The sequence below is a fragment of the Talpa europaea genome (genome assembly GCF_964194135.1).
Source record: "Talpa europaea genome assembly, chromosome: 3".
Taxonomy (NCBI): Eukaryota; Metazoa; Chordata; class Mammalia; order Eulipotyphla; family Talpidae; genus Talpa; species Talpa europaea.
Window position 1 is genome coordinate 107,810,939 of NC_140069.1, and position 23,317 is coordinate 107,834,255.

Consider the following 23,317-nt stretch of genomic DNA (forward strand, 5'->3'; position numbering starts at 1 on the left):
CCTACAGTGTATGAGGATTCCTTTTTCTCCAGGATCCCACCAATAATTATTGTTTCTGGTCTTTATATAAGGGCCATTCTCACTGCTGTGGTAGCTCATTGTGATTTTGATTTGCATTTCCCCAATGATAAGTGATGATGAGCATTTTCTCAAGTCCCCATTGGCCAAGTCCAGATGATATCTGAAGTTATATCCAGAGTAACATCCAATGAATCTAAACTCTTGGCATAGTGAAAAAGGTTTTTAGCCAGAGTACCTACAAAGAAGGAAAACACAATTTTGACAAAGAGCTTAAAATTCCCTGTTCCTTTCCAGTGAGTTGGTTGAGAAGAATAGATATGGAGAGTGTTCAAACTTCTGCAGCTACTTTGAATCTGATGCATTTGTTCAACTATGCAAATACCAAGTCATAATATTTCAGGTGCTTCCCTGTTGTTCTCCAATGGCACATCTTTTAACAAAGGATGAGGAAGAAGTTAAAATTTCTTACTTTTAAAGCTGTTTGCTTACCCCATGAAGTCCCCTGTAGTCTATCCATAGTGTCTGGGAGGAGGCAGCAATGAGGAATTCCATCAGATTCTCTCAACCTGCTTCTCTTCGTGCCTTGTTTTAATATTTCATCCATTGTCCTGTATTTGATACTGATTTGTCGAAATCTCATGTGAACTAAGGAAGTTCCCCGGTCGGTTCCTTCACTCTGGTGACTCCTTTTCAGTCTCTTCAAGTACCTACTTCTCTGCCCATCCATGAAATATCTGCAGTTTTCTAGGACTCCATCCTCAGTCTCTACACTCCCTGACACTCCAGGTTTTCACAAACTAGGCAATGTTTTTGTAAAACAGTGGGGCTGTATCATTCCTTTTTTAGGTGTGTGTATGGGGGTCAGGGAGGCCTGCCCATTTAGTAGCATCCCTCACCTCCTACTAAATGCCAGTGGCAGCTTAATTTCTTGACATCTCACTGTGATAATCAAAAATGTCTCCTGATATTGCCAGCTGTCCACTGTGGGGCAAAATCAGCCTGGATACAGAACTATTGTTCTACTCTTTGGCTTCAGTTACAACCTAGGTGCCAATGACTCCCAAATCCAGGACCTTGCTCTGCTGGTTTCTAGAAATGCTTAACAAACTGTTTCCTGGGGATTTCCACTTGCTTATCCCACAGTCATTTCAAAACATCCAGTCCCACACTGAATTGAAATTCCCTTCCTCAGTATTGAACTCACAATGACCCAAACCAGAAGCTTCTTCCTCTGAGTCTAAATCCTTTTCTATAGTCCCAATTCTGTTTCACTCTCTCCATTCCTACTACAATAGCTTTTTTCAGATAGTATCAGTCGGTATTATAACATCTCTCTGCTTCTCCCATTTTTTGTGTTGCATTACCATTCACACTGATACCTAAGTGAGTTCCCCACAGCAGATACCTGATAATGTCCTTACCTAGCTTTAAACTTATCAACAACTCCAACTGCCTTCAGTTTTAATAAATCCCTAAAATGTCTTTCAAGGCCCGGAGTGACCTGGCTTCTACTCTCTGCCTCATAATTGAAGCCCCCAGCACTGCATTCATTTTCTCTTGTCCCATGTCCTTGACCTAGCAATGTTCTCTCCCCCGTTCACCCAGCTAACTCTTCCTCTTGAAATGCAACTCAAATGAAAATTTGATTTGAAATGCAGAGCAAATAAACTTGGAAAGCAAGTGTCTTTTTTTTAAAGTTGTTTCTTTTTTTTCTTGACTCCATATTACAGATCTTAACATAAACATAAACCATCATCCAAGTTAACTGTGTCTTAAAGATGCTAAGCTCCCAGACATGCACACTTGTAACCTTGCGATATTATCAGGGAATGGATGAGGGCAGCAGTCTCCCTGCAACTGTGGTCTCTAGGCAATTTCCTGGAGGCCTACACCCAAGGGTGAGGGCTCAGCCCACATACCCTGACTCAGTACTTGTAGTGGGGGCTGGAATGTGGTCATGATCAATGACTGGTATAATTTCTTCAGGAAGGAACCCTTCTTTCCTGACCATGACCTTGAATTTGTCCTGCAGCGTGTAGGCACCTGATGAACAGTTAAATTAGTGAAGAAACATACCCACATGCTTTTAAGCACCGATGTCCTTCAGGATGCTAGTGGCACCACTGCCACTGCATTTCCTGTTGGCAGCAGAGAGCAACTGAAAACAGAAGCTGCAGCGACCCCGTGGCCCAGAAGGAAATAGCTCTCGCGCGATTCACCGGAGCTTCCCAGGGACCGGCTCCCTGGCCTTGCACGTCCTGATCTCAACAGTCTTGAAGGGCAGGCAGCAACTTCGCCTATTCACACTCCCCCGGCACAGTGCCAAAGAGCCAGGCGAGGCCGCTCGCGCGTGGGTCACGCTGCGCTGAGGCAGCTCTGCGCCTCTTTGGGTAGGGGCTGACTTTCGCGGGACGCCAAGCTAGGCGGACCAAGATGCCAGAGCTTGCTCTCTGCCGGGTGACCCGGACAGCCGTGGGCGTCTGGCTGGTGGGAGTCCTCTGGGTCTGGGCGCTGGGCAGCCTCTGCGGCCAGGGCGCAGCTGCACCGCGGGCCTGGGCCGAGGTCTCCTGGAGGAAACCGCAACCGTGCCAGGCGCCGCAGCAGTGGGAGGGGCGCCAGGTTCTGTACCAGCAGAGCACCGGGCGCAACAGCCGTGCCCAGCTCTCCTACGACGGGCTTAACCAGCGCGTGCGGGTGCTGGAGGAGAGGAAGGCGCTGATCCCCTGCAAGAGGTACGCTGGACGGCGGGTCGGCGGCAGGGGTGGCCAGCGTAGGAATGAGGTCTTGGGGGCTGCACCGAGGCTCTTGATTTCCAGTTGCTCATAGCGCCCCCCTCCTACCAGCTTGGGGAAATCAAGATCAGCTGGGCCCACCGAGGGTCCATTGAGCGATACCCAGTGGGCGGTGGCTAGTGAAGAAAGAACCAGACAGGGGTGGGGTCGCTTTGTTGGGGCGTCCCCAGGTCCAAGTTCGCTCCTGTCTGCACGCTGCTGAGTCAGGCCCTTGGCTCTTGGAGCCCCCTTCAGCCATTTAAGGAGAGGCTTTTGCACTATCTCATCTCTCCCAGGAGCCATCTGCAAGGGAGGCACACGGAATATATATTTTTTAAAGAATTTTTTTTTAAACATTTAAAGGACTGTGACCACACCGCAAAAGGTGGGGAACTAATCAAAGAAATATCCCCCACCAACTCATCACCCTGTTACAACTATTAAATTTTTGGTCTGCTCCCTTAAATTTTAAAGCAAGTTTTACATACTGTGCTCAAAACCCATATATTATCTGTTCTTTTTTATGTAACATAATCTCGTATGTGTTCCAATTTGCCATTTTATTACTTGGCCCATGCTTATTTTTAATGGTTGCACAAAGATCTATAGAGGGGTTATGCTAAATATTTTTTTAACCACTGATCAAATAATTCACCCCTTTGTTGTCACAAGGGGACACCTTCCTCAGACTGATTTTGCTCTGACTCCTTGAGGTGATTTCTATTTTGGGATCACCACCTGCCTCTTCTGCATCCTTCTGGTTTCTGTGTATGTTTCTGGCAGGGCTACGCTGACCTCTCTATGTGACATTTGTATCATTAGGTAGTCTCGTGGGTTAAGGCTCTAGTGCATTGTAAGATTTGCAGCACATCTAAATATTTCATTTAAAAGTATTTGCTGAAGTATTAGGCATCTCGAAGAAAGTACAGAAGTGACAGAAGCTTTTGGAGTATATTCAAAGGTGCAAGATAATAATATATGTGAAATGTAAAACATGAGCACTGCAGAGGCCCCAGGCAGAGTACTGGAACTATCTGTGAGGACTTTCAAGAACATAAATATTTTCAGGTTTCAAAATACATAGTAGTAATAATAATAATAATAATAATAATGTAGTAATAATAACAGTAAACAATATTTGAGCCTTTTAATATACCAGGCATGGTGCTGAATACTTTCCACATATTTTATGATTTGGCTTAAATATCATAGCAACTTGACAAGTGTAGGTTTTATGTACTTTATTTTACACACAGAGAATCTGCAGTATAGGGACATTAAGCAATTTTTTCAAGACCACACATCTGGGACTTGAAAAATCTGGGTAGATTCTGACACTTATGATTCTGACACCATTCATTCATTTTTTCATTCATTCAACAAGGATTTCTTTTTTTCATATCAGGCATTATATAAAACAGAATGGTTCCTGGGTTCCATAATCTGGTCATAGCCTGAGGTGGAATCTCATAAATCAAAATTCCCACGTAATTAGGTGAGGGATGAGCTGGGAATGCTGAGAGCATCTCAAAAGGGAATCCAGGAGTCCTGAAGGAGGTCAGACAAGCCAGTACCAAAGTCCTTATATGAGTTGACCATGCGGGTAGAGGGAGTTGACCATAGAGGGGAGACTGGCCTAGGGGGGTGTGGATTTTTTCCAGGTTAGGTGCATATGCTATTGCTGTTGTGGACAGGGCTGAGTATATTCCAGAAACTACAAGCCAATCACTATTAGGACTAAAGCATAAGGTATGATGATCAGGTTGGGGATCCATGGAATTTTTTAAAAAATATTTATTTATGCATACAAGAACTGGGGTACAGGCCAGAGCTGCGGGTGTGTGTGAGAGAGGATTCACCAGAGATAGAGAGGGAAACAGAACAGGCAGACTGACTGAAATACACTGCTGAGGGGAGCAGTGGGCAAGTCAGGAGAGGTCTGTTGTGCCATGTGGGTAACTCCCTGACCTGCTGGAGATCGAACTCATGCTGCAGAGGCTGATAGCTTCACAGTGCTGTGCTTGACCTCTTGCACCACCAGGGAGGCCCTCACTGAAGAATTTTTAAAGAGTAGAATTTAAGGAATAGACTTATCATTGAGAATGAAGGCAAGCAAGAGTAGAAGCAAAAATGTGACCTAGAATATCTTTGTAGAGGTCCAATGAAAGATGGGTAGTGGCAATAGTGTAGTGAGAAGCAGACACATTAAGGAAGTATTGAAGAGGTTTATTGATTTCACAGTATGTGGCAGGGGAAGCAGGAGGTAGAGGTAAGAATTTTTGCCTTCTTATAGCATGGAATAGATAGACAGTGATGTTTTCTACACTTTGACTTTCTACACTTCTAATTAAGGATCAGTTTGCTACTCTTTATGGCATTGATGTGACATCTTATAGTTCAATGATGAATAGTCATGTTAAAGATAAACTGGAATGGTCCAAAGAACTGTGCTGAAGTGGAGAGGGGTGGCCAGGAGAAAGATGGGCCTCATCTTTCTAGAGGTAGTATTTTCACAATTTAAGAGATTAAGCTTTAGAATCAAACAAATCTGTGGGGACTCCCTTGGTGGCGCAGCGGTTGAGCGGTGGGCTGTGAGGCTGCCTGCAGCCTCTGCAGCGACGGTTCGTTCCCCGGCCGCCAGCGAGGGTCCCACAAAAAAAAAAAAAAAAAAGCAAATCTGTGTGTGAATCTTGATTCTTAATTGGGTCTTGGTCTGAAATTTAAAATAAACTTCTTGTTCTTCCTTTACTCTTCCAAATGCAATAGTTTTGCATTTAATCAAGGGGTCAAGAAAGATAGATGGAACCAGAAAACAAAAAAAAATATCAATTACTAATATTTGCCATTCTTTACTAAGGCTTACCAAGCCTCAATTTCCTCATTTACAAAATGGGGATACTAATAATACCTAATTTATTGGATTGTTATGGGGTTACATATATTCAGATATGTAAAGCATATAGTGCCTTCTTTGAGACATTGAGGTGTTTAACACTTGGCTAAGTTTATTCCTATCAGCACCAATGTCACCTTACTGCTGAATTTACTAGGGCCCAGAGTCTTGCTGTCAGCCTTATGGCTCAGAAAGTTGATTTGGTAGCACATTGTATGGCCTTTTTTTTTGGAGGTAATTTAGAATAAGCAAACTAAAATGTTCAACTGAATATTTCAATGAGTTCTGTAGCAGGCATGTATGTCAGAATTTTCAAATCTACAAGACTAGGTGATTCTCTCCTTACAGGCAGAATTATATGGGAAGCCAAATTATAATCAGGACGTTGTGAGCAAAGATCTGGAGCAAATTCATTGCATGTAATGATTGCTTGCTCTAGGATAGGCCATGTGCTCAATGTTGAACTTTCCATCGTGAATAAGACAGGGCAATCAGGCTAAGGTAATTCATTCATTTCACCACTGAGATGTCATGTAGCTGGTTCTTTCTACTCTAGCGCTACCGAGACAGACTCTCCACTCTGCACAGAGTCTTTTCTTTTTCCTTTTTTTTTTTTAACAGTAGTATGTTTTTCTTTCTTTCTTTTTTTTAAAGATTTTTTTATTTATTTATACAAGCACTGGGTACAGTCAGAAGTGCGGGAGGGTGAGAGAATTCACCAGAGCCAGAGCGGGGAGCAGAGCAGGCAGAAGGACCGAAGTACACTGCTGAGAGGAGCAGCGGGCGGCAGGAGAGGTCTGCATGCCACATGGGACCCTCCTCCGGTGGCCGGGGAGCAGCCGGGGATCGAACCGGCGCTGCAGAGGCTGCGGGCAGCTTCGCAACCCAGCGCTCAACCGCTGTGCCACCGGGGAGGCCCCTACACAGAGTCTTGATGGCTATTACTCTGGTCTTCTTAGCAACCCTTTTCTTTGGCTCCATGATTTACTAATATAGTCTTTAAATGTGTATGTGTTATATTTTTAGTGGAGTCACAACCAATCTTGGTTGTCTAGAAACATTTTTGTCTCCATATGATGATTTCTCATTTCTCTGCCCTGATCCATCAAATGTTGATTTCACAGTTTAACTTTTAGAAGGCAAAATTATGCCTTTTTTTTTTTTTTGCTAAGATTCTGTCTCACAATCCCATGTTTGAACTCTAAGACAGATGTAGAAAAGAATGTTTAGTGCATAAACACATTTTAAGCTCTTTAAATGTAGATTTGTTGGAACAAACTCAGAATTTTTTTCAGGTATTAGCAGTTTGGCCAAGAAACCAGATGTTATTTGAAGAAAATATGGATGGTTGTCTCCTCATATTTATTAGTAAGTCGAGAAGTAAGTTTTAGAATTGGATCCACTTCTTAAGTTTTTTATTTTGTATCCAGATAGTTATGGAAAATCCCACTGATAGTTGCTGTGGAATGATGAGGATTTTCCAACTCTCTTTTCCCTGAGATGGTGGAAAAGATTAAACAACTTTACAGGCTTCAGATAAAACAAGCCTTACTAAAGAATGGCAAATATTAGTCATTGATATTATTTTGTTTTCTGGTTCCAACTATCTTTCTTGACCCCTTGATTAAATGCAAAACTATTGCATTTGGAAGAGTAAAGGAAGATCAAGAAGTTAATTTGAAATTTCAGTGAACATGTTGAACTTTATGGGAGAAGCGATATAGATCCTAAATGGATTTTTTCAGGCCACCAGTAAACTTACCACTCTCCTTACAAAATGGTGGCTTGGGGCTGGGACTTATGGAGCTACTGATGTAGAGTGAGCAGAGAGGCATTGAGAGACTATGCACCAGTAAGCCAAAGACACTATCTTAGAAGACTCTTCAACTACCAATCTTATCTATTTGGGGATTTTTTTTTTTTGGGGGGGGGAAGAGGAAAAGAAAAAAAAATATGTCTTAAGTAGAGTGGCAAGTGGATGCTATACAAATTCTGATCATCTGTTTCAAATTTCCCTGAACGTTCTGTTTCTTGGAAAACAGTATCATTTTTCTTCTCTATTCTTACAGAAAACCACCTAGTATGGTGGAGAAAGCATGGGCATCAATTTAGGCAACTTTGAAATGCCAAACATGACTTCAAACCTGGCTTCACCACAACAGGGTTCTTCTCAGAATGTCAGTGTTAATTATCTTCTGATTTAATTTTAATGGAATCTAAAATTGATACTAATATTTAGGCCTTCCCTTTAAATAGTAGGTATGGATAAGATTTAATGAAGTCATCCACTGTGCTTTAATTATAACAGACTGATTCTGTTGCTAGTGTGATGTAGTGAACTTGACGTACATTCCGAAATTTATCTCAACTTGTTTCTTTGTGTAGATAAACTCAAAGTTCTTTTTCTTCTTTTCACCTAAGCTTGTGTTCATGGGTAGAGAAAAGAAGAGACAACCCTTAAATGCTTTGACCCTAATTTCAAAAACTCTTCTTTTTGTGGCACCTCCTTGGATACAAGGAAGCAAACAAAATTGCTTATGGAATTACTTCTACAAGTATCTACTTGGAACATCAATTCCTAAGGATGTTATCACACTTGGTAACTTTAGCAGTCATGTGTTCATGTGTTTGAGAGCCAGTATAAGAAGGTTTTTTCCCTCTATCACTTCTTAAAATTTTATTTTGAAACTATCTCACACTTACGGAAAAGTTGTGGTGATAGAACTGAGAGCATTTTTTCCTCAGGACTATTTGAGAATGAGTTGCCATCCTGACAATCCTGCAACCCCCAAATTCTTCAGTATATGCTTACTACTAGGACCTGCTGATGCATGCCTGCAGCACAACCATGAAAATCAGGAAATTAACATGGATTCATTTCTACCCTCTGAAATTGAAGTTTCATTCAAGTTTCACTAAGTGTTCTTTTTATGTTTTTTATTGCAAAAGGAACTGGTTTATATTTAAGCATTACATTAGGTGTAGTGTCTTCTCAGTTACTTCTGTGTGGAACTGTTCCTTAGTTTCCTGTACTTCAATATTTTTGAAAATTATTCATCAGTAACTGGTCAGAATGTTCCTCCATTTGGGTTTGTATGATAAGTTCTCATAATTAGAATCAGGTTATTCACCGAACACAGGAAATCACAGAAATAATGTTTTTTTTTTTTTATTATTACCATGTCCTGATGTTTACTTAGATCACCTGATTAATCTACAAAGTTTCTTCAGCATGCAGCGACACTTTTCAACTTTTTAATTAATAAGTATTTTGTAGGAAGATATTATAAAGTCATGTGCATATCCTATGCTTCATTAAACTTTGGATTTACTCTTTTATTTATATTAGCATGGACTCAACGATTTTCATTTTATTGCCTTTTTTTCATTGTTTGATGTTAAGATTGTCCCGGATTGGTTTTTCTGTTCTTTGGACATGTCTCTCTTATTCTCTCATTACTTCCTTGCTTTATGGCATAAGATCTTCTAAAATTACCTACCTGTCTTTTCCCTGCCACAATCTTTTAATAAGCCACTTCTCAAGAATCTCTGTTTATGTTAGAGCTCTTGCCTTTTCTGGCTTTATTGATTATGATGTAAGGAATTTAGAGAGAGACCAAATCAAAGATTCAAGCAAGGAGCATTTATTGTGCATCACACAAATAGGAGAGAGCTGGAGGTGCTGCAGCAACTTCCTTGAACCACACTCTAGGGCTGAGGTCAGCAGGGGTCCTGTTTTTTTGGGGATTGATCAGCAACCCGGGGTAGCTGGAAAACAAGATGGAGGGTATGTTTCTTACTGGTGATCCACTGGTCTTAGTTTTGTGGTTTTCCTATTAGCTTGGGGACTTAACAACAGGAAGACAACAAAGGTTCCAGGGGACTTGTAACAGTTACTTTTATTAGTTAATAATATTTTGGAGCCAAGATCTCTGCTCTAGTTGTGTTCATGGTTGCTGGGTGACTGTGCTCCCTAGCCTTCTTTGTGATCAAAGCTAGGATATATAGGTATGGATACACACACACACACACACACACACACTTATCTCTGTATTCACTTCTAAACCTTCTATTGTAAGGTTTAGAATAGTCTTCTAGTTTTCTCCCATTCATTTTTTAAATTTAGTAATGTATATTTTATGGCACTACTGTCATTTTACATCCTTGTTCATTTTTTTGCACTATAAGATTTCTCTCCTCAGGTGTGGTCATCGTGGTCCTCCCATCACCCATAGTCCTCCATCATAGTCCACTGTGCTCTCCTCCTCGCCTTTTTATTCACCTCCTTTCTTACCCTCTTGCTCCCTCTTCCTTCCTGGATAGTTCAGCTAGATCTCTGGTCAGTTTTCAAGGTTTGGTTTTAAGTTTGTGTTTGTCTGACCCTTTGTTTGGTTTCTCTGTATTCCACATACAAGTGAAACCATCCAGTGTTTATCTCTCTCCTTCCAGCTCACTTAACTTAGGATAATCCCTTCCAGTTCCACTCATGCTGCCACAAATTTTTTGACTCTTTTTAGACAGTGAGAAAACTGGCTCCCATTATTCAGTTACAGTAAGTACCAATTATGCATTGTTGTGATGCCCTCTTCCTCTATGGATGCCCTCTTCACCCCACTTGGGTGTTCCATCCCAGGTCACGCCATACAGATGCCCAAACCTTGCTTGATCCTTCTGGTAGCTTTAGACTAATTTTTTTTTAAAAAAAGACTTATTTTATTTATTTACAATACAAGAGCTGCATACAAGAGCTGGGGTGTAGGCCATAGGTGTGGGGGTGTGAGGATTCATCAGAGACAGAGTGGGGAGCAGAACAGGAGGATCTACTGAAATACACTGCAGAGGGGAGCTGTGGGTGAGATGGTAGAGGTCTGCTGCGCCACATAGTTCAGCTCCCTGGCCAGGGATTGAACTCGTGCTGCAGTGGCTACAGATAGCTTCATAGTATTGAGACTTAACCCCCTGTACCACCAGGGAGGCCCCCCACTTTAGACGAAATTTTAATGAAATTTAAATTGTTCAATGTAAGGAAGGGGAAGATTAGGTTACATCTATTTTCTTTTGGATATCTTAAGGCAACATCACTGTAAATCCTCAGAATATATCTGTGCAGTATAAAGTATTCAACAAGTTTATTTGCACACAAATACATTTGCATGGATTGGGCTTTCATTTAAAAAAATTGTGACTTCAAATTTCAGGAGAATAACTCCTTTGCCATTTTCCTTCCTCTTGATCTCTGATGGTTGGAGCCAATATTTTCTTTTATTATCAAAGGAAATCTGAGTGCTGGTGGCCTTTTGATCCTTGAAAAATCAACCATGATGGTTTGTAAGTCCAAGTTGTTCTTTAAGGAAGGGATTTCTTGGAAGCACACAAAGTTTATTTTAAGAGTTTGAATTTGGTGGGTCTGTTGACACCTCACTTTCAGAGGGCTGATTCTGAAATGTGGAAAGAGAGGAAGACTGTGAGTAAAAAGACCTCACAAAGAAGATAAGGCCAGGAAGGTAAAGGGACTGATGGGGTACAGTACTAAGTTATTAATAGAAACTAGAGGTGATTGCCATTCTGTTCTGAAAACATCTGTACTTCTCACCATTAACCTTGAACTGGTTCTTCCCGATTCTGACCTCAAAGATGGTGGTCAGGGGCAAAGTGCCCAAAGATCTGAAAATATTCCATCATTTAGTGGTTTGTTTTTCCTGGAATAAATGTGATAGTCTTGTATTTTTCCAATTCCAGTAAAAACTTCTTTTTCCCCTTTATACTTTTTTATTTTACTCATCTTTAAGGAAAAAAAAATTTTCTCTGGATCCTACTAGTTGAAACCCTATTCTTCCCTTGTATTTCAAGTCAGTCTCATGCTAACTCCAATTTCTGTTCTCCTATGCCCTCTTGAAACCCTCCCAATCAAATTTTCACCATCACAAATGTAGCGAAACTTCTGTGGTCAAAAGCAATATGTTCCACATTACTACTCGAATGATCTTCTATCAGTCCTCATTCTACTGGTCATTTCCTTCATCTTAATATGCTTTCCTCACATGGCTTTCAGGACACCACACTCTTCTGGTTTTCCTTCTTCTAACCCATTAATTTCCTTTCCTTTTCAGTCTCCTTTGCTCTTCTTCCTCTTCTCTTGGACCATTAATGGTGGACTGTGCAAGGATCAGGCTTACTTTTCAGTCAATACTCATCTCTTGGTGATGTTACCTAGATCCTGATTTTAACTGCCATCGTGACACAGAGGATTCCCTCATGTATATCTCCAGCCTGGTACTCTCCCCTGAAGTCTACACTCGTGTACCCAACTGCTAGGTTGAGTTCTTCATTTGGATCTCTGATAGTCATTTCAAACTCAGTATATTCTAACTAACAAGTCTTAGCAGAGGGGGCCTGGTATAAGTGGGGAGGCAGAGGCAACACTGTAGGGAAACCACTAGAGGATAGAAACTCCCATTTCAAGACAACGGGGCAATGGACCAGTGGACAATTCTATTAACCTAAGCCCTCAAGAGCAAAGGACGCTGGGGAATATACCCACTGAAATGCCATCTTGGTGCTGTGTTCTGGTGTGATTTAAGTATTTCTTCTGGATGTGGGAGCTCTCTCTCTCTAACTTGTTCCCTTTGTCACACAATTTGTATTTTCGTCAGCGATTCTCCTCTCTACCCACCTCCCTGCTTACCCTTTGGTCTCCCTCATGAGGTTTCAGTTCCACTTAAGAGTTTAAGAATGAAGCTTGAGAATACACTTTTCTGATGTCAGAACAGTTTTTTTTTTTTTTTTTTTTGGTACAGAACAAGTAAATGACATGCCATGTGTTGAAAAGAATTTAAAGTGTTCGAATGGTTTGTAGTCTTTCCTTCTTTCACAAACATCCTGAGTCAAGCGTCTAAAAGCGCCACTACTTCACTTGTTAAAACACAGAAGAATTTTTATAATGTATGTGTGTGTGTGTATGTACCAACTTTTACTCCCTTTCATTGTTCACTGCAATTTCTTTTACATTATTTGTTTTTATTCAATCCTTTATTTTGATTCATATATTTATATAAATATTTTATATATTTTCAAATATATTTTTCTTTTAAAATTATTTGTATTGAGGTTACATTGGTTTATGTTGTTGCTTGTATTTTAGAAGTATAGGATCCCCTACTTCCCTGTGCTATTACCATCAAATAATTTTCTTCCAAGGACGATAGGGGTAGTATAATTTAGAGATTTTGAACGTCTGAGAATACTTACTGCTGTTTTATGAAATGATAGATCATTTTTAATATATACAATTAACTGGGTAATAATAGTATTTTTGCTTTAACATTTTTAACTGGTACTTAGAACTCTGGAAGAAAAACTAATTTTGAATTAACTTTAATAATTTGGTAGGTTCCTTCTATTATCCTTGACCTTTATTAATGTCTCCAAGTCATAGATAGCTCTAGGGAAATTTCATCTGCTATTTTTGGAGGCTTTGATACCCTGTCTTCTCTCTTTGCTCCCAGTAGAATATCTTTCTACTTACATATACTAGTTCTCTTACATCTGTTCACCAAATTTCTTATCATCACTTTATATATTTTCCCTCTGAGTTCTGGAATAATAGCTTTTAATTTACTGATTCTGGTTTTTGTTTGCTAGTTTCTCATGGTCAATCTGTTCTGCACTTGCTTCCACTGCCTTTTCTATTTTGATGTTTATGTTTTTCCTTAGAAAACTTTCCTGTGATATAACACATGATTCTTCTTAAATGCAGAATTAGCCTAAATTCCAGTGCTACAACAAAATGAGTTTATAATACATTATATAATATTTTAGAGTCATTAACTGTTATCGGTAAGGGTACACATATTTATATTTCAACACGGAGTGAATTGATATATTTCTACTAAAAAGCATGACTGTATGAATCTTGACTATCTTTTATGCCCTCCCAATCTCCTTAATACCCCCTGATATGTATTTCTACATATCACATGTACCAGGAAATGAGATCTAAGTACAAATGAAGCTGTTTCTTTTAATGATAATGGGAAAAAATGTCAAATTGAACTCTTTCTCATGAGAAGATTTTTATTGTCTGCCATCAGATGAAAGAGTATATGCCTACATATTGTACCCTTTTCCACTCTTGAACCAGAATCCAAGTAGTGGAGGCCCATCACCTTACAGCTTATTAAATTGCACATGTAATTATTCTTTGATTTCAGATTCCTTAGGGCTATTATTTAAAATAATTTGATTTTCCTTTTGTTACATGTGATTGGCATTTGCCTGCACAACTTTGTGTCTAATACAATTTTGAAAGTGTTTTTCTTTTGTCTCATAATTACTGTAGGGTGTAACTCAATCTTGGTATATGCCAGAATGGCAAGTGGCTGCAGCTCAATTCTTCCTGCTAAGAGTCAGAGAGCTAACATGCATTACTAATCTATTATATTGCATATTAAAGAAATCCAAGACTCGTCCAGTTTCTTCCATAAAAGCCAAAGTCCTTTTGTAATCATAATATAATATTTTTCCACTCCCTTTTCTGTAATTTTGGATGGCCAAGCAGTTCTACATAAATGGTACAAATCACAACTTCCCTCCTGTGGAGAGAGGGAAGGAGCTTGGAACTAGTGAATTAGAATGAATCTGGTAGGAAATTAGATCTTGAGTCTAATCCTAACACCAGTATTTACAACTAAGTTATGCTTTGAGCCTCATACATTCTCATTTGTCAAATAGATAACTAAAAACCTAACAACTCAGGTTTTTGTTTTTTTTTTTTTTTTTTTTTTTGGCTCATCTGTAACCTCATATGAATTTACCCCTCTGTAACCTCTGCCTTGGACTGTTTTTTTCCCCCTGACTATCCCAAATGACATCAGAAAAGCAATTGCCTGTTGACTGTAAAGATGATAATAGTTGTTCAAGTTCATCTATGCGCAGATCAGGTTCTGATATTTTGGGCTAGAGGATTAGCCAAATCCTTGTGCCCTGCTCATTCTGGAAGAGCAGGCTCTTATAAAATTATTATATGGAATCCAACAGACAACACATGTAAAACAGTAGTTGTTACTTATTTACTTAGGGTGCTTTTAACTTTAGGTTCCAAAAGTCTGATAGACTTAAACTATTAAAATGTTTAATGTTTATCTGAGAATTCTGGTAATACATGGTCTGAGTTATGAGTTTTTAGCATCAAGACCCAGGTTTTTTAATCCATCTATTCTGAAGTTAAAATGTTGGTTCTAGGGCCTCCCTTGTGGCACAAGGGGTTAAGATGCAACCTATGAAGCTGCCCGCAGCCTCTGCAGCATGAGTTCAATACCCCGGCCAGCCAGGGAGCAACCCACATGGCACAGCAGACCTTTCCTGACTTGCCCGCTGCTTCCCTCAGCAGTGCACTTCGGTCCATCTGCCTGTTCTGTTCCCCACTCTGTCTCTGGTGAATCCTCTCACCCTACCACACACACCCCTGGCCTGTATCCCAGCTCTTGCATGCATAAATAAATAAATCTTAAAAAAAAGTTGGTTCTAGTTGCAAGAGGACATGCTGTCTTGATTCCTCATGGCTTCGAGATTGCTGCTTCCATCAATTTTAAACAATAACAAAACATAAACAACATAGAAATTAACAAAAAATAAACTACATAGGAATAAATTTAAAGGAAATGTGCAAAATCCATACAAGAAAACTTTCATACTCTCCTGAAATATTAAAAAAGGCAAAATGAAATTTGAGAAAAATGGAAAGAGATATTTGAGAAGGGTGTATAGGATCTCTCAACAAATGAAGATATCAATTATTTCTACATTAATGTATAAATTCAACTCAAAGAGGTTGGGGTTGTTTTGGAGTTAAATAACTTTGTAATTTTCATATAGATAAAATACCCAACATATAAGAAAACTGTAGAAAAGAAGGAGGAAGACTAACAAATTCTCCCAGATTATGAAACATACTATTGAGTTTCTTTAATTACAGTATTGTGATATGGGCTGACAAGCCTTGACAGGTTGACAAGCCAATGGAATAAAATAGAGTCCTGAAGTAGACCCACATATCTGGAACTGGTATATGATAAGGATGACATCTTAAATAACTAGAAAAAAGATGGAAGTTTTTAAATCAAGGGTGTTAGAGTGATTAGGAAAAATTAAAATTGTATCCATACCTCAAACCATGTACAAGAATGAACTTCAGATGAGTTAAAGATCTAAATATAAGCAAAAGCCATAAAGGGATAATAGAAAACGTGGGTGAATCCGCTCATAACCTGGAAGTTAGGAAAGTTTTTCTAAATAAAACAAAACCCAGAAGCAATCAAAGGAATTTGTCTTAAAAATGTAAAATCCTTTGAATTGTAGAAAAAAATTTTAAATACAGTCAGCAAACAAATGGATGAGAAAACAATAGCAATCTATATTAGACACAAAAGACTATAATAAGCTAGAGGAAATAGATTAAGATAAACCAAAAACAATGTACAGAGAAATAAATAAATAGCCATTTCACAGAAAAAGAAAGTCACATGGCTCTGAAACATGAAAAGATGCTCAACTGACTATTGTGGGTAAAGGTGAATTAAAGCTATATTGTTCTTTGTGGAAAAGTTGTGATTGGGAGGGTTGGCTGAGGTCCATTATCTTAATCTGGGAGGGCCAGGGCTTCCTAATTGTTTATTTTGTAAAATTTTTCAAGCTCTGCAATTTACATTTATGTAGTAGTGAGTTGTCACACCATGCCCACCACCAAAGCACCAATAATCTCAAGGGCTCAAGGGCTTAGGTAGCAGCACTATGAAGCTATCCACAGCCACTGCAGTATGGTAGTATGATCCCCAGCCAGGGAGTTAACCCACATGGAGCAACAGACCCTCTCCTGTCTCGCCCACTGCTCCCCTCAGCAGTGTATTTCAGTCAGTCTGCCTGTTCTGTTTCCTGCTCCGTCCCTGGTAAATCCTCTCACCCCTCTCACACACCTCTGGCCTGTGTCCCAGTTCTTGTATGCATAAATAAAATAAATCTTTAAAAAATAAAATGAAGATTAGAAAACAAATAATATTACTCATTTATGTAAAGCGTGTGCAGTACATGTAAAATGACTGTATTTGCTGCACACGCATCTTAATAGCAGTATTCAAACTAGCCAAAAAGTGGAAACAACTTGTGTTTCAGTTCATGGATAAATGGATAAACAATGTGATGCATACATTCAATGGACTATTAGTCTTAAAAAGGAAGGAAATTCTGATACATGCTACAACATGAACTATCATTAAGGAAATTAAGTGAATTTGCCGAGTCACAAAAAGATGAATACTGTGTGATCCTCCTTCTATGAGATACCTATAGTAGCCAAGTTCATAGAGACAGAGAAAGCAGAGTGGTAGTTGTCATGGGCTGGGGAGAGGCAGATATAGTAAGTTGATTAATGAGCAGTTTCAGTATTGCAAGATAAAAAGAGTTCCAGATATTGGTTGCAAATCAGTGTGAATGTACTTAGCACTCATGCTCATCATCACTTATTATTATGGAAATACAAGTTAAAACCACAATGAGATACCAGCTCACATCTGTGAGAACGGCCCATATCACAAAGATTAGAAACAACAAGTATTGACAAGGATGTGGAGAAAAAGGAACCCTCATACTATTGGTAGGAGTGTAGACTGGTCCAACCCCTTTAGAAAAGAATATAGAGAATACTAAAAATATTAAAAGTAGACCTACCAGGTGATCCAGAGATTTCATCCTCAGGTAGCTATCAACAAATATATAAACACTAATTTGAAGGGATAGATGCACTCCTCTATTCATTGTAGCACTATTTACAGTGACCAAACTATGAATATAATCTAAGTGTCCAATAACAGGTGAGTAGATTAAGAAGATGTGGTATGTACATATAGTGGGATACTACTCAACTATAAAAAAAGATGATCTTTTGCCATTTACAACAACATGGATAGAACTGGAAGGCATTATGATAAGTGAAATTAGTCAGAAAGGCAGAAGGATAAATACTAGATGATTTTACTCACATGTGAAATACAAAGAAACAAAGGAAAGGAATAGACAAAGCTTACCTATAATAAAATCTAGAAATCTGACTGCAGAATTGAAGCTACCAGAGGGGACAAGTGGGGAACAAAGCAAGGAGGAGACCCAATGGATTGCTCCAGGATTACTGATGCTTAGGTGGTGGGTGTGGTAATATATATCTGAAGAGTGGTAAACCTATACCCCTAAATCATATAAATATTGTAAACCAGTGCTACCTCAAAAGAAATTGCGTGAGTAAAAAAATTAAAATAAAAAAATTATATTTAGATATACATGCACGGATTTGTTATTTCTATAAGTTAGTTTCTGGGCAGTTTTTCCGTTTCCATTTCTGTGTCATTTGCATTTTTTTTACACTGAATGAAATGAATCCTTTTTATAAAAACCAGGGTTCTATTTTCAAGAGAAAGAAAATTTCTGTAGGTTTTTAGTGTTTTGGAAAACCTGGCGATGAAAGATTCTATTTTTTTTGAAAGTGGATTTTCCAGAAGCAATAGAAATAGTCACTGAGGCCTGAGAATTTGGTCAAAAGCAACAAAAACCTCTGTTCCTTTGTTAGAGGCAAAACAATGTGCTAGGCACGTCCTGTGAAGTGACTGAAGTTGCTATGCAGAAAGGTTGCTTGCTCACCCCTTGACAGGACCTGGTGAGCCTGAGTTGGCTCCTAGCTAAAGCCCAGTTAGGGGACCCTCCTGAGAAGTATGATTAGTTTGGTGTCTGGCCAGCAAAGAGGTGAAGTTAGCAGGCTGTTTTCACCTAGGGCTGACCTGCCTATCTTGTCCTGCCTCCCATTCCAGCACTTGTGTTGCTTGGCTGCACCCCAGGGGTATAGTATGTGACTCCTGTCCTCACAACTGCAGAGCCAGACTTTGATCTCACCTCTGGGGATTCAGTTTCTGCTCAAGTCCATCAGTCTTTCATGTCTATGGATTTTTACCCACACAGCATCCCAGGCAGATGACTCATTTCAACCCTGGCTGCTCTTTGTATGTCAACCTTCCGTCTGTATCCTATTTGCAATGCAGAGCCTACATCTTAACTGTGAATATGCTTGCATAAACATTCAAGCCTCTATGGCATTATGAGACTCTTCTTTTTTAAAACTTGGTATGGAGCAGTACTTGCATTTATATCCATTTTTCATAGAAAAAAATGAACTCTAGGATTGTATTTGATTTTCCATCAAGTCAATGTTTGGTTTAACTTAAGGCACTGTCAGTATAATTTGAATATCACATATGCCCCATTTTTTAAACGTTAAATGTTTTGAAAACTTAGAAAAGTACAGAGAATACCATAGCAAACTCCTTTGTTCAGATCACTCAGATTTAACAACTGTTAAAATTTTGTGATGAAATTTTTTAAATTTCAAGTTTAAAATTCCATTTTAAAGTTCAATTTTACTTTCCTGTGTGGGTAGAGCTGACCTCAGGAAAACAGAGAAATAGCCAAGGTTCTTTCCTGCTGTCTCCTTCAAGGGTGTCCATGGCTGTGGCTTCTGCAAGGGACCAAGCACTGCCTCTCCCAGAACAGCTGTGCTGGCAGCTGTAACCTGGGACTCTAGACAGGAAAACAGAGTCTTCAACTATATTAGAAAAAAAGTTCTGGTATGAGTCACACAAAAAGTTTTAAGCAGAAAAAGGAATGTTAGAACAAAGAAAACATAATAACCTGGCAGGGGAATATCCAGGCATGGGCTCAGAAAAAGAGATGCATCCAGGAGAGGAACAGCTGTTTGAAATCCCAGCTCACTAGTGCTTCTCTCTGCTTCATTTTCTACCCTTACTCTTGTTTTGTGTTGGAAAATAGCCTCCTGTGGCTTCTGTGTTTACCTATGACATGTTCACCCTCACAAAGAGACTTAGCAGAGCTTGCTTGGCAATGCTGCATAACTGAGGGGGTGTTGATTGTCCTGTCCTGGGTCGCATGTCCACTTGGGTCCAGCAGAGGGTGACCAGGTCATCTACACAAACATGGCTGTCAAGCTCTCACATCTGTGATCCTGTAGATTTGGAAGTTGAGGATTGTTTTCCAAAAGGAAACTCCCTTCTCACATCACTGCAGTCTCCCAGGGGACAGTCATTGCAGTTTGAGAAACAGATAATTGGAGTTTCAGCAATAGCTAGGAATTGTTCTCTAGACTAGGTACCTAGAATTTGGTAAAGTACAAGAAGATAATGGTAAAGAGAAGATAATGATGATAGCTACCTCTGAAGGCATCAGTATAGGTATTTCTCTAAAGGATCACTGAACAGAATTTGTACAGGGACAAAGATTCCTGGATTTAAGAATGGACTACACTATAATATTAATGCTAATGTTTCTGTATTCCTTCCATAAATTTTTAGAATCTGATGTGTCAAGGACTTAACTGGGCATGAGGAAATAGTGACAGTCTAACCCCAAACTCCTTCAAGAGACATAGTTTTATATGAACCCTGCATGTGTATTATAAGAGGTCAGCTCCATTATTTTTTAGCAATATCATAAAATGAACACTTCCTTTTCTTTTTATATTCACTTGTACTTCTAAAGGTCTGTGATTGGGTTTTACCATTGTAGGTCATTTTAAATATTTCCTGCAATTGCAGGGTAGATATAGCTAAATATATAAAATGAGGTCACACTTGTATTCCTATACCAGCTCATTGAAAACTGAAGCAGAATACTAATAGTGATACTGTTTTGACAGTAATGACACTTACCATTTATAATATTTTTAATGAAGAAAATAATTTTTAAGCATAGACTTGTGATAGGGTGCAGTGAGCGTCACATACCCAGATAATTTATTGGCTCTTTATTTACTCATGAAAAGTGGCCTCTCTAGGCCCTTCTGACCTAATATATTGCAAATTTCTTTTAAAAGTTAAGCCTGCAGGGTCTCCCTGGTGGCGCAAGGGGTTAAGACACAACCTATGAAACTAGCCACAGCCACTGCAGCACGAGTTCAATCCCCAGCCAAGGAGCTACCCACATGGCGCAGCAGACCTCTCCTGTGTCACCTGCTGAAATACAGCAGTGTATTTCAGTCGATCTGCCTATTCTGTTCCCCACTTTGTCTCTGGTGAATCCTCTTACCCCCCACAACTCTGGCCTATACCCCAGCTCCTGTGTGTATAAATAAATAAATCTTAAAAAAAAAAAAAGTTAAGCCTGCAGTCTCACTTTGCTCAACTAGCAGCAGGTTGAATTTTTGGATTGCCACTTAAAAGCATAGAAACTCAAAGGGCTTCAGTCAACACCAGAATGGTTAAACTTTAAGAATGATACAGGAGCAGAAATAACGAGGTATGCAAAGTGAAGCAGAGTAGGGGCTGATTCTCCATCCAGTCCAGGGCCACAGGAGCTCTCTCCACACAGGGGGGGTGTGCACATGGGCACAGGAGATAAGGCTGAGAGCATGTGGGCACACTCATTTTAGGGAAACCATCTGCAGCTTTCATGCTTATTTGTCTCCACCTCCTCCCAGTATGTGGGGGACCTCCATTCTCAGAGTAGTTGTGTTTCACCAAAGTCCTTTGTTTGTGACTAATAGTGAAGGCAACCGGGTAGAACTGCCTGTTACAGCCTCAGAATACCCCATAATTCCTTGACTTAGTGCTACAAGAATTAAACCAAACTAAGGGTCAGACTCTAAATGATAACCACAAAGCAACTGTCTACACAGAATCCTGCCTTATCCACCTTGTATCCCAAGCACAGTGTGACTTATATATAGATAATCCATAAATCATTGTCCTGTGAATACTAATTGAGACCTCTGAATTCTAATTATTTTATATTACGGTTGTTCCCATTTCTGGGGGTTTTAAATAAAGGAATGATTGTCTAGCAAGCCAAACTGTATTTTTTTTAACTATGTTAAGAGCAATGCATAGCAAAGGTCTTTATTGCTGATAAAAGGCATGAGGCGTATAACATAAAGCACTGAACTGTCCTTTTTTAATCTTCAGATTATTCGAATATATTTTGCTCTTTAAGGATGGAGTGATGTTTCGGATTGAACAGGCCACCAAGCAGTGCTCCAAGTTCACCCTCACAGACCCCTGGGACCCTCTAGATATTCCTCAAAACTCCACTTTTGAGGACCAGTACTCCATAGGGGGACCCCAGGAGCAGATCACCGTCCAGGAGTGGTCCGACAGAAAGTCAGCTAGATCATGTAAGTTTCAAAAAAATAGTCAAGTGTTGCAACTCAGGGAGCATGAGGGGTGGGGGTGAGGGAAACATTTAAGTCTATTAAGGAAGTTAGTTAATTAGTTCCTGGGGAAATTTGTTAAGTTTAATCAAATTTTTTAAGCTCCTCCCTGAGTACACAGTGTACTCTGCTAGCTGGGCAGTGCCAGGATCGGGGCATCGTATTTGACATACCTCAACCTTCTGATGCCACCTTTACCAGCTAACAGTCTATGACAGGGGGAGCATTTGTCTAAGGCATTTTTCAGGTGTCTGAAAGTCCCAGTGACTAAATCTTCTCCTATTATTTTGAGTATCTGCTTTTATACATAGAGGGGAAGCTCTTCTCTGCTTAGCTGCAATATGCCTACCCCAAAGCTGTTTAAAAAATACAGGCCTTTATGAAGTGGCATTTCCCAAAAAATTAAGCATAGAATCAACATATGACCACATGATTCCACATGGCAAAAGAATTGAAAATAATAACTCATGTGGATATTTGTACATCTGTGTTTATAACAGCATTATTTGTAGTAGTAAGAAAGTGGTAACAACCCAAAGGTTCATCAGTAGCTAAATGGATACTCAAAATGTGATGTATACCATCATTAGACCTTAAAAGGGAAGGGAATTCTGATAAATTACAAAATGGATGAACCTTGAAGAAATTATGCTAAGTGAAATAAATCAGTCACTAAAAGACAAATACTGTAAAATTCCTCTTCTACAAGGTACTTAGAGTAGTCAGGTTCATAGAGACCAGGAGTGTCAGGGGCTGGCATGGGGGAAATGGGAATTTAGCGTTTAATAGGCACAGAGTGTCAATTAGGGCAGATGAAAAGATTCTGGAGATTTATGGTGATATGAATATGCTTCATTACTGAGCTGTACTTAAAAATGACTCACATGGTAAATGTTATGTATATTTTACCACAATGAAAAATATATGCAGTTTTGCCTTTCTTCTACATTAAAAAGTCAACTTTCCTTCCTCTTACAGATGAAACCTGGATTGGCATATATACAGTCAAGGATTGTTATCCTGTCCAGGAAACCTTCACCAAAAATTTCAGTGTGATATTTTCTACAAGGTTTTTTGACATAGAGCTGGGTATTAAAGACCCCACAGTGTTTAACCCCCCAAGCACATGCCAGATAGCCCAACCAGAGAACACCAGCGAGGACTACTTCTGGTGAGAGGCCTCAGACTTCAGGTGCCAGCAGTCCCAGCTCAAATGGGATTTGAGAATGTTCAATGGAGATAAATATTGTAATTTTAGGAAAATAAATATTTTTCTTGTATATATATATATATATATATATTGACTACTGAAGTTATATTTATAAAAAAGGAACAGAATGGAGACTAAGTAGTAATGTGAATTGGAGAGGTAGCTGA

The 23,317-nt window shown here is 39.4% G+C and overlaps 1 protein-coding gene across 1 annotated transcript; it reads left to right on the forward strand.

The window, feature by feature from the left end:
• Positions 1 to 2,454: 2,454 nt before the first annotated feature.
• EPDR1 (ependymin related 1) lies at positions 2,455 to 23,115 on the forward strand (the record flags this gene model as incomplete). The annotated part of the gene is made up of 3 exons (XM_084230607.1): positions 2,455 to 2,753; positions 21,696 to 21,904; positions 22,919 to 23,115. 3 exons carry the CDS (start codon positions 2,455 to 2,457, stop codon positions 23,113 to 23,115), a joined length of 705 nt encoding a protein of 234 aa, XP_084086733.1.
• Positions 23,116 to 23,317: the final 202 nt, after the last annotated feature.